The sequence below is a fragment of the Macaca nemestrina genome, chromosome 1 (genome assembly GCF_043159975.1).
Source record: "Macaca nemestrina isolate mMacNem1 chromosome 1, mMacNem.hap1, whole genome shotgun sequence".
Classification (NCBI taxonomy): Eukaryota; Metazoa; Chordata; class Mammalia; order Primates; family Cercopithecidae; genus Macaca; species Macaca nemestrina.
Genome location: NC_092125.1, coordinates 182,306,561 through 182,318,357, shown reverse-complemented (window position 1 = coordinate 182,318,357; position 11,797 = coordinate 182,306,561). Strand labels below are relative to the sequence as shown.

Below are 11,797 nucleotides of genomic sequence, written 5' to 3'. Positions count from 1 at the left end.
AAGGATTAATCTCACCGAGCCTCTCAGCCCACAGCCAGCACCACTTCCACCAGGAAGCCATCCAGGATCTGCCCATTGGAGCAGTCTCTCCCTTTTCAGAGGTTACATTTTAATCTGTCTCCCTCACAGCATTTAGTATTATGTATTTTTAAATCCTTGTATACGTTATTTACAATGGTATTTCAGATTTCTCTCTGAAGGTGGAGACAGTATCTCATGTCTTCTACAGAGCCCAGCACTATTGCTGTACAATAAGTACAGCATTGCTGTACATTGAGTATAGTAGGTACTCAATGGTGAGTAAATAAAGAAGGAAATAATATCTATTAAGCTTCTACCCAGTGACAGGCACTATGCAGAGAGCCTTTACATGTCTATCTCTAATCTAGACAACTGTTTTAAGAATATCTGGGTCAGAAGTTTAGAAATGTTCCTAAGATCAAATCAGGAGCTGGGATTCAATCCCGGGGTTCTTAATCTTCAAGGCTTCTTTCTTCTTCTTCCTCATCTGTTTAGAATTATGTTACTTGGGCACTATTTTAAACTCTTCACATGTGCCAACGCATTTAATCCTCAAAATAATCCTAACATGTATGTTCTTTTACAATCCCAATTTTATAGTTGAAAAAGTGAGGCAGAGAGGAATTAATTTGCTCAAGATCACACAAACTAGTTAAGTGGCAGAGCTAGAACTCAACACACACAGCCCGACTTGAGGGTCTGTATCTTAACCCCAGCCCTAGCTTTCCTGCCACGCAAGTTATTAGGTGCACAAAGCATTTACGAGCCACTTTTTCAAGCTTACTTTGAATCATGTAATAAACCCAAGGTAGAACAGGTTTTATTCTTCCCATCCTCCCTTCCACTGGAGCCACACTGCTTAGGTTAAAATCTTGGCCCCACCACTAGGTATCCACACAACCAGGTAAGTTACTCCACCTCTTTGTGTCTGTTTTCTTATCAGTAAAATGAGGATAATAGCACCTATTACAACGGTTGTTGTAAGGATTAAGTTAATGCAAGCACAACAGAACAGTGCTGGACACATAGTGTGTGTTACCTGCACCTCCTATAGTGATAGTTTTATCCAGAATCAGAGGGCAATGAAGGGTTCTATATAAATGAACTTCCAAGATAACTGAAGTTTATCCTCTTTATTCAGATTCACATTTTCCGAAAATGTGTTGTTACCTCTTCTTTTTAAACATGGGCATGGCAGCTCTTAGTGAATATCTGCCATGTAACAGAAACCATGACTTTGTATCCATCATCTTTTTTTTCAGTGTCTCGATCTGTTGCCCAGTCTGGAGTGCAGTGGTGTGATCACAGCTCACTGCAGCCTCGAACTCCTGGCTTCAAGTGATCCTCCCACCTCAGTCTCCTGAGTAGCTAGGACTTCAGGTGCACGTCACCATGCCTGGCTAATTTTTAAATATATATATACTTTTTTGTAGAGACAGAGTGTTGCTATGTTGTCGAGGCTGGTCTGGAACTCCTGGAATCAAGCAATCCTCCTGCCTGGGCCTCCCAAAATTCTGGGATTACAGGCATGAGCCACCACACCCAACCTGTATCTATCATCTTTAATCCTGGCAACAACCCTGTAAGGGAACTGTTATCCCTGAGGACCACAGAGGTTAACAGATTTACCCAAAAACACAGCTAGGAAATGGTAAGACCAGAATTTAGGCCCATGTTCATAAAACTCCAAGGTCTGGATTCCCTCTACAAGGCCAGGAACTTGCTCAGGAAGCTGAGATGCATCAGGGTTTTCTTTTGCTTGTATGTGGTTAAGGTAGCATGCTACAAGGGAGCAAGGGTGGAGGGCTCCTTACCTGCTTCTACCCATTCTAGGTCCAGAGTTTTGATTCAATTAAGTACAGCCTCTACCCCATCCAGGTCTCTGTATGTCACAGTGCCTAGAAGGATCTTTAACTCATGTAGAGGCCCACAATTTGGAGAACAAATCAGGGTTGTCTCAGTCCTGACAAGTCCAATCATCATTAAAAGGCCCACAGGCTGAGCAAGCAATTCAGTTCAGTCTCTCCTGTGTGTCTTACAGAGCCTCGGAGGGGTGTGGGGTCTCCTCTGTGCTCAATGAGGGCCTGGGTTGCTGAGTCTTGCACACCTGCTCTTAAGAGCAGTCCTTTGAGCATACGTAGCCGCAGAGAGCAAAAGGCAGTCCAGTGTGGTAGAAGAGTAAGTCTCACAGCTGAGGCATCTGGGTTGGAACCTGGCTTGTCCAGCTGTGAACCTTTCCTAGGTTGGGGTTTCTTGGCCAAATTGCTTCCATCTCTCTATACCTTATATTTTCTATTTAAGTGTCATAAGGAATAAAGTATACATTTATTAAGAACCTTAGTGCCAGGCTCAGAGAAGGTCCCCAGTAAGTGTCAGCTTTTTCCCATTTCTTTCCCTTCCCACAAACTAACTCAATCAAGTTCTGACTCCAGAGGAAACAGGATGGAGAGGCTGTAACTAAGCCCTTAGGTCTTGGGCAGCTGCACACATTCCATACACTTAGTGCAGTGAGGAGAGAAAAATGGGTGAGGTCTTTCTGTAGTTTTCCCCACTCCCATGAGATAATCTTTTATGTCATTCACCTGGATACATAACTTTAGGACTTACACTCCTTTGGAGAGATTGTAAAAAATAAATGGCTTTCAAACATTTTATCTTGTGACCCAGTACATATTCAATAATGAATTCTATTTCATGATTTTAAAAATGATGCTCATTAACATACTGAAAAATTTACATATAATGGATCAAAGCAAAGATATGCAAAGTCACCCTAAAGAGGCATTATAGTTACCCAACTAGTCAAACCAGACTGTAACTTGATTAAAGATATTAATCTGAAAAATGCGTCCATGAGAGGGGCCCAGGCACCCCTGGCTGCAGAGATCAAGCGGTGCCTCAGAGGCAGGAGGTATCCAACCACCAGCAAGGGAGGAGTCATGTTCAACCAATTGTGGGCACTCCAAGTCCTGTGGCAACTTTATTTTTACTGGAAAGTGACATTCGGGTCTTTATATCAGTCCCTGTGAAATTTCTTAATAGAGATCTGTCTCCATTTTATTGATGAAAATCAGGTTTCTAAACTTGAAGGTCAGACCTTGGACCAGGCTTAATTCACTCAAGTAATGAATGCTACTTAAATGAGGCCTCCTAGGAGACTGCTGGCCTTTTCCAGTGAACACAGCCCTAACATCAAATGATGCGGCCTTGTGGGAGCTCTGCTTCTAACAAAAAATCCCAACAGTCACCATGTATGTTTTCAGTAATGCTAGTAAGGAACAGAATACTATGTTCTGGGGACACCTTCCCCAATCCTCTCAGCTAGAACTATTATCTCCCTTCTCTGGGGATCTCAGCACTCCTACGGTATCCTCAGTACCCAATGCTGTGAAATTATGTGAGTAGATGCCTATCTTTCCTACTATACCACTAATGGCAAGGCCCTCATATGAGTCTTCTCTGTCCCTGGCCCAGCACACAACAGATCTTAGCAAAGGTCAATAGAATAATGACTTTCTCACTGTGCATTTTCAAAACTAAGACAATAGAGACCTTTCTGGAAGTAAAAGGTACATTATAGATCCATGCATAGAAGAAAAAAAGTAACTTAATGTATCTTTTTTTTTCTTCAGCAGAACAGAGTAATTGAAAACGGATTTTTGAGTCAGACTGCTTGGGTTTTTTTGGGTTTTGAGACGGAGTTTCACTCTTTTGCCCAGGCTGGAGTGAAGTGGCATGATCTTGGCTCACTGCATCCCCCACCTCACCCACCCCCTGCATCTGGTTCAAGCAATTGTCCTGCCTCAGCCTCCCAAGTAGCTGGGATTATAGGCGCCCGCCACCACGCCCAGTTAATTTTTTTTGTAGTTTTAGTAGAGACGGAGTTTCGCCACGTTGGCCAGGCTGGTCTGGAACTCCTGACCTCAGATGATCCACCTGCCTTGGCCTTCCGAAGTGCTAGAATTACAGGCGTGAGCCACTGCGCTCAGCCAACTGCCTGGGCCTGGGTTTGAATCCTAGCTCTGGCGCTTTTTAGCTCAGTGGTCTTGGACAAATTATTTAACCTCTTTGTACCTCTCAGTCTTCTCATCTGTAAACTGGGGATATGGAGGTTAAATTAATCAGTATATATAAAGTACTTTAAATAGTACGGGGCACTAAGTGCTATATAAGTGCTAACTTGCAATTATTATTTTTATGTATTTTTTTGGAGACAGAGTCTCACTGTCACCCAGGCTTGGAGTACGGTGGCATGGTCTTGGCTCACTGCAGCCTCCATCTCCACGGTTCAAGCAATTCTCCTGCCTCAGCCTCACGAGTGTAGCTGGGACTACAGGCGTGCGTCACCATGCCCAGCTAATTTTTGTATTTTTAGTAGAGCCGGGGTTTCACCATGTTGGCCAGGCTGGTCTCAAATTCCTGACCTCAAGTGATCTGCCCACCTTGGCCTCCCAAAGTCCTGGGATTACAGTCGTGAGCCACCGTGCCCAGCCTGCAATTATTATTTTCAAAAACTGTCTATCCATAAGAAAGATTAAAGGTTACCAAGAAGCAGAATCCACAGGTCAAGTGTAGAATGACAAGATGCAACAGCACTGCAGAGTAAATGAATGGATTTAATAAAACCGGCAAACAAAAGAGACTTAGAAGTTATCATCTACTCTAGTGGTTCTCAAATTGAGGCCCCTGAGTCAACATCACCATCATCTGGGAACCTGTTAGAAATGTAAATTCGGGGGTCCAACTCTACAACCTACTGAATCAAAAACTCTGGGGCTGGAGTCCAGCAATCCGTAGTTTGACACGTCCTCCAGGTGATCCTATTGCTTGCTAAATTTTGAGTACTCCTTTCCCCTTACCACCTACATCTAATCAGACCTCAAGACCTGTTAATTCTCCTAAATCTTTCTCAAATTGGTCCCCTTCTCTTAGTCTCCAGCCACAACCACATTTTAAGTTCTTATCATTTCACCTGCATGACTGCAACAATCTTCCACCTGCTCTCCCTGCCTTACCTGATTTTCTTCTAAGGCAATTCCCCAAATCACCACCAATGAAATCTTATGAACACAAACACCTCAGTCTTTTGCCCACAAACCTACACTCTAGTCACACTGAGCTACTTCGAACTCTTCAAAACTTACTCTGCCTTTCCCTTTTTATGTACTCTTTCCAGAGCCTTGTCAGTACTGATAAATTACTTTTCATTTTTTCTAGCCTTTTGGTTTTAAATGTTGTATTTAAAACAAGGTTGGGCTGAGCCTATAATCCCAGCACTTTGGGTGGTTGAGGAGGGAGGATCACTTGAGTTCAAGACCAGCCTGGGCAACAAAGTGAGACCTCTATCTCTACTAAATAACTAACTAACTAACTAGGTCCAGTGGCATGCATTTAGAGTCCTAGCTACTTGGGAGGCTGAGGCGGGAGGATCTCTTGAGCCCAGGAGTTCATGGTTACAATGAGCTATGACTGTGCTACTGCACTTCAGCCTGGGCAACAGAGTGAGACTCTGTCTCTACAAAAAAAGAAAAACTAAAAGCAAGGCTGGCTACTCCCCCCATATACTTATCACTTATGATAACACTAATAATCATTAAGTGCTTTCATGTGTCAGAAACTGTTCTAAACCCTCATACGAGTTAAATACAAGAATGAATGGGAAAATGTTTTATAAGATGCTATGTATATGTTTATTACATTAATCCTCAAGAACAGCGATTACATGGATTATTTCATTTGTGACACTGCTCCTCTGACTACTCATCATTAACAGGAATACAGAGTAGTGGTTAAAACTCTGGAGCCCATCTCCTAGGTTCAAATTCCAGCTCTGCCACTTACTAGCTGCATAACTGTGGCCTAGTTTGGGTTCCTCTTCTGTAAAATGGCAAAGATAATAGTACCTATACCTTTCATGGTTACTATTGTGAGGATTAAATAAATTAATAGTAAAGCATTTAGGATCATGCCTGGAGCTTAGTAAATGTTATTTATTATTATTTATCATGTCCTGTTCCTACCACTTCCTATAAGTAATTTTTTTTTTTTCTTCCACACAAAATAAAACAAAGCATGGTAAACTGAAAAGAGTATCATGCTTAGGATCAGACCGACCAGGGTTCAGTTCCTGGCTCATCTTCTCATCAGCTGGATGATCTGAAGCACATTATTTTAACATTTTTGAGCCTCAGTTTCTCCATTTCTAAAACAGGGGATAACAATATCTACTACTTAGAGGTATTGTGAAGATTAAACAAGAAAAGAGAAAACACACATAAAATGCCTAGTGGAGTGCTTCATATATAATGTACATTCAACAGCCAATGGCTCTTTTAGCTATTAGTAATATTGTGGTTAAATTTATTTAAAATAAATAATAAAGAGCTATCAAAGCTAAATCCTTTAAAACAATCCCGTGAATTAAGTACTGTGATGTACATTAGATGAGAAAAATGAGGTTGAGGGAGGCTAAATAACTTTCTCAAAATCATCTTTACATTACATCCTCAAAAATGGCAGAAACAGATTCAGTCCCAGTACTGTGAGTTTATTAGAACACAGAGCCTTCCAAAAGTCCATGTCACATTTTTTTTTTTTTTGATATGGAGTCTTGCTCTGTTGCCCAGGCTGGGGTGCAGTGGCACAGTCTCGGCTCACTGCAACCTCCGCCTCCCAGGCTCAAGCGATTCTCCTGCCTCAGCCTCCCAAGTAGCTGGGATTACAGGCACCTGCCACCATGCCTGGCTAATTTTTGTATTTTTTATTAGAGACAGGGGTTTCACCGTGTTGGCCAGGCTGGTCTTGAACTCCTGACCTCAGGAGATCCACCCACCTTGTCCTCCCAAAGTGCTGGGATTAGTTTTGTTTTGTTTTGTTTTTTTTGAGACAGGGTCTTGCTCTGTTGCCTAGGCTGGAGCACAGCAGCACAACCCCAGCTTCTTGCAGCCTCACTGGGCTCAATTGATCCTCCCACCTCAGCCTCCAGTAGCTGGGACTACAGGCATGCACCACCACACCTGGCTTTTTTTTTTTTTTTTTTGTAGAGATGGGGTCTCACCATGTTGCCCCAGGCTGGTCTCAAACTCCTGGGCTCAAGTGACCCTCCCACCTCAGCCTCCCAAAGTGCTGGGATTACAGGCATGAGCCACTGGCCCCAGTGACAAATTCTTTTTTCTTTTTGAGACGGAGTCTCACTCTGTCACCCAGGCTGGAGTCCAGTGGTGTGATCTCCGCTCACTGCAACCTCTGCCTCCCGGGTTCAAGCAATTCTCCTGTGTCAGCCTCCCGAGTAGCTAGGACTATAGGTGCAAGCCACTATGCTCATCTAATTTTTTCGCATTTTTAGTAAAGACAGAGTTTCCCCATGTTCGCCAGGTTGTTCTCGAACTCCTGACCTCAGGTGATCTGCCCACCTCAGCCTCCCGAAGTGCTGGGATTACAGGCGCGAGCCACTGCGTCGGGCCTACAAATTCTTATTCAACACATATATACAAAGCCACATATGTTTTAGGCACTGTCTTTATGCATATACATTTCATTTCTTTCACAAAAGACATGAAAGACTTCTATATTCCAGAAGGCAGAAGCTTGGGTGCTCTAGCTTTACAAGTAAAATAGCACAGGCAGGCAAAAGGACATGATAACCAAAAATAATAGTTTACATTTATTATTTATTCTATACCAGGTGCTGTCCCAAACCCTTTACACGTATTAATCTGTGCTGATTGTATATAGCTACTCCTCCTTGGACACAGCATGGACATAATCAGAGGACCATGCAAAACTCCACTGCAAATTAGATATATGGATAGGATTCTTTATTATTACTTAAATTTTACTGTTCTCATAATTACAGGCTACAACTTAGAGGTTTGAAACTTTAAGAGAAAATTCTATAATAAAGAGAGCTCAAATAAACATGAATCAGTATGTAGAAGATGTTTAAAACTTTGTAAGTAGTGCCACTTAGCTCTGGGCAATACTTATCTGTCCTTTTCAAGCACAGGCCCTGGAGCCAGAGTCAGCAACATAAAATACCACAAACGACTCTAAGACATTCATCCTACACAAGCGAGCACATAGATATACATATATATTTATATAATATATACATACTTTAACATTATATTGGTCCACGGAGTATACACATTTTAACAAAAGATAAAAATCTATGTAATCCAGTTAAACATACATAAGATTAGGATACATTTATTACATTGAAAGTGGGTGTTTATAAGTTATAGATATTTATTATTTTCGAGTTTTTTTTTTTTTTTTTTGAGACGGAGTCTTGCTCTGTCGCCGAGGCTGGGGTGCAGTGGCCGGATCTCAGCTCACTGCAAGTTCCGCCTCCCGGGTTTACGCCATTCTCCTGCCTCAGCCTCCCGAGTAGCTGGGACTACAGGCGCCCGCCACCTCGTCCGGCTAGTTTTTTGTATTTTTTAGTAGAGATGGGGTTTCACCATGTTAGCCAGGATGGTCTCGATCTCCTGACCTCGTGATCCACCTGTCTCGGCCTCCCAAAGTGCTGGGATTACAGGCTTGAGCCACCGCGCCCGGCCTCGGGTGTTTTTTTAATTAAAAAAATTTTTGAAGCATTTCCAACATTTGCTCATTTTCCCAGTGCAAAAGAAAGTTGTTCAAGTCAACTTACCTTTATCCTAAGGAGTTTAAGAGGAAGAAAACAAACAAAAATACCACCTATCGCAACTCCCAATACTTAACTTCTCAGTCAAATTTTGCAGAAAATCCTTAGGTCACTGGATTCGTTTATCAAAATTAAAGCCTTGTGATTATGATTCAGCCCTTGCTTCATATGTATGACTTTTATGCAGAAATGTTTCTATTTACAAAGGTAGAAAAAAGTTATTAGCAGTGCAAGACACTGGTTTAAAGTTTGTTTTAAACTGTAGGAGTCCAATTGTGTAATGGAAAGAAAACAAGCACCATTTGAAGAAGAAATGAATTGGATACTTTGAAATTTATTTATAGGCTAGGCAATAAGTTACTCAGATTAACACAGATCAATACCACCTTGACTTGGTGACCCAGATAATTCTAATTAGATTTTAGGTGCATTTTTCTTTATCTTGGTATTCAATACATCATCTAAGTCAGTAACCATGTTAAACAAAATTAAAATGACAAGTTACAGCTTACTTCACAGTCTATTTCAAATTCAGCTTGTCCACTAGGTCGGTTTTACAGGAGTGGTCTTTTAACACATGAAGAGTTTTGATAATCTGGCAGGTCTCTTCTCTACCAATTAAACAAACAAGAGTTTTGTTGCTAGCTTGACAATTTTATAGGTGAAAAACACGAAGTGAGTAAATAAACTAAACCACAAAGATGGACAAAAAGCAATATGATATAAAACATATCACTTTTTTTCCTATTTGTATTGAGTGAAAGTTTTTACATTTCAAGTAAATGAGCCTTCATTTAAAAAAAAAAAAAAAAACAAGTATATATGAAAAATTAAAGTACCTTCCAGTTCTAGCTTGCTGAAGTTTCTTCTGCAAAAGTACAAAAATAAACCCACTAAGAACTAAACAGGACAGGGCCACGGCAAAGGCAGAATGGCTGCCATGTTAAGACTTTTGCTTGCCTTATACTGATGGGTATATTTTAGGTGATAAATTTTCTCCACTATCTAGCACTTAAAATGAACATTTTCTTACAAACTTTATTTGTAAGAAACTAATTTTTATTAATTAGCAAACACACCGAGAGGTATCTGTTGATCTAAAATTCTCTAAATCCAGATAAATCTTTAAAAAAATTTATTTCACACATGAGGCTTTAATATTTTTAGTTAGGAAAAGATCGAATCTGAGGCTATAATGGTTCAACCTAAAGTGTCCCTTTTCCATACTGGAGTAAATCTGTGCAAAATATTTTTCCTTGTCTCTAAAAAACAAATTAAGTAGTATTTTTACTATAAGGAAATTTAAAAATGTACTTTAGCCAATTTGCACCAATCATAAAAGAAGTAAGATATTCTTTCCCTTATCCTCACTCAACCATTCCAATCAGGGGAGAATACTGCAAACTTTAAGAACCTCACTGGCTATCATCAGAATAACTACAGAACAGCGTAGTGCAGGGTGAAACTATTTCTCTATATTCCAGAAAGCAGAAGCTTGGGTGCTCTAGCTTTACAAGTAAAATAGCACAGGCAGGCAAAAGCTCACAGTAAATGTATACCAGAACAGGGGCCAGGGGCCTAAGTGAAGGTGAATTTGTCTGACTGGGTTACGGCTTTTATAAGAAAAAAAAAGACGAATCTGTAATGAAGAAAAAAAAAATCCTAAAATTTTGTCACATTTACAGGAATCTCAAACCTTTTGTATTCCCATGCTCACAGGTAGTTTTGATACACATTGTAAATAGTTTCAGTATTCAGGAAGAAGAGTACTATATTGTTGCCAAAGAACAAGAGAATTCTTCATGCTTCTGATATCTCAGATTTGCTGAGTGCAATAGCCAGTTCTAAGTCTTCTTGTTCTTGCTGATTTAGTCGGGCAAGCCTCTGCTCTTCTTCTCTCTCACTTTCCCTTTTGGCCCATTCGATCATATCTTCCTCAGAGGGATACTGCCATTTAAAAGATCGATGAACAAATGAATAAATAAATGAGTAAAGCAAATAAAAAGAAGGAAATAGTTTTTACAAAAGGACATTAACTTGTTTCACCTGAAGGACTCTGGAAATAGTCTGGTTACTTGTTAATTCTTTTTTTTTTTTTCTCCTGAAAACATGTTTAATATTATTAAACCATAGTTTAATTTAAAAAATTAATTCAATCTATAGACAGAATATAAAACTAAATGTTAAAAATATCACTAGGCTAGATGTGATGGCTCATGCCTATAATCCCAGCACTTTGGAGGCCGAGGCAGGTGGATCACCTGAGGTCAGGAGTTTGAGACCAGCTTGGCCAACATGGCAAAACGCCCTCTCAGCTAAAAATACAAAAATTAGCCGGGCATGGTGGCGATGCCTGTAATCCCAGCTACTTGGGAGGCTGAGGCACAAGAATCACTTGAACCCAGGTGGCGGAGTTTGCAGTGAGCTGCAACTGCACCACTGCACTCCAGCCTGGGTGACAAAGTGAGATTCCATCTAAAAAATACATATATATATATATATATATATAAAAAAATATATATATATAAAATGTTATATATAATCACTAAAAAAAGTAGAAATGCTTATAGTAGACTAGAAGATTTAAAAACAGGAGAGGGCTAGCCTTTTTGATCTAATGTAATGTAAAACATTTACTACTTCAACTTTACTGAGACCCTCACATGATAAAATCATTTTTAACTTAATCCCACTGGTAGTTTCCTAACCCTTAATGTATAGAAAAGCTAAGAAGCAAAACAAACAAACAAACAAAAGCTGATTTTGCTATACATCATATTAAAGTATTGGGTATGCTAAGCAAGATATGATGTAAACCTAATCTTTTTTTTTTTTTTTTGAGACGGAGTTTTGCTCTTGTTGCCCAGGCTGGATGCTATGGCACAATCTTGGATCACCACAACCTCTGCCTCCCGGGTTCAAGCGATTCTCCTGCCTCAGCCTCCCGAGTAGCTGGGATTACAGGCATGTACCACCACGCCCGGCTAATTTTGTATTTTTAGTAGAGATAGGGTTTCTTCATGTTGGTTAGGCTGATCTCGAACTCCTGACCTCAGATGATCCACCCACCTTGGCCTCCCAAGAACCTAATCATATTTTATAAAAAGCATTTTGAGCCAGGCATAGTGG

At 40.5% G+C, this 11,797-nt stretch overlaps 1 protein-coding gene across 4 annotated transcripts in view; it reads right to left on the bottom strand.

The window, feature by feature from the left end:
• Nucleotides 1–7,523: 7,523 nt before the first annotated feature.
• Nucleotides 7,524–11,797, bottom strand: part of LOC105495236 (epidermal growth factor receptor pathway substrate 15) — a 162,514-nt gene continuing 158,240 nt past the window's right edge. For all 4 annotated transcript variants that reach the window (XM_071093088.1, XM_071093090.1, XM_071093083.1 and 1 more), the window contains exon 25: nt 7,524–10,615. In XM_071093088.1, coding sequence (XP_070949189.1) covers nt 10,469–10,615 — 147 coding nt within the window. In that variant the 3' untranslated portion in view covers nt 7,524–10,468. The remainder of the gene's footprint in view (nt 10,616–11,797) is intronic.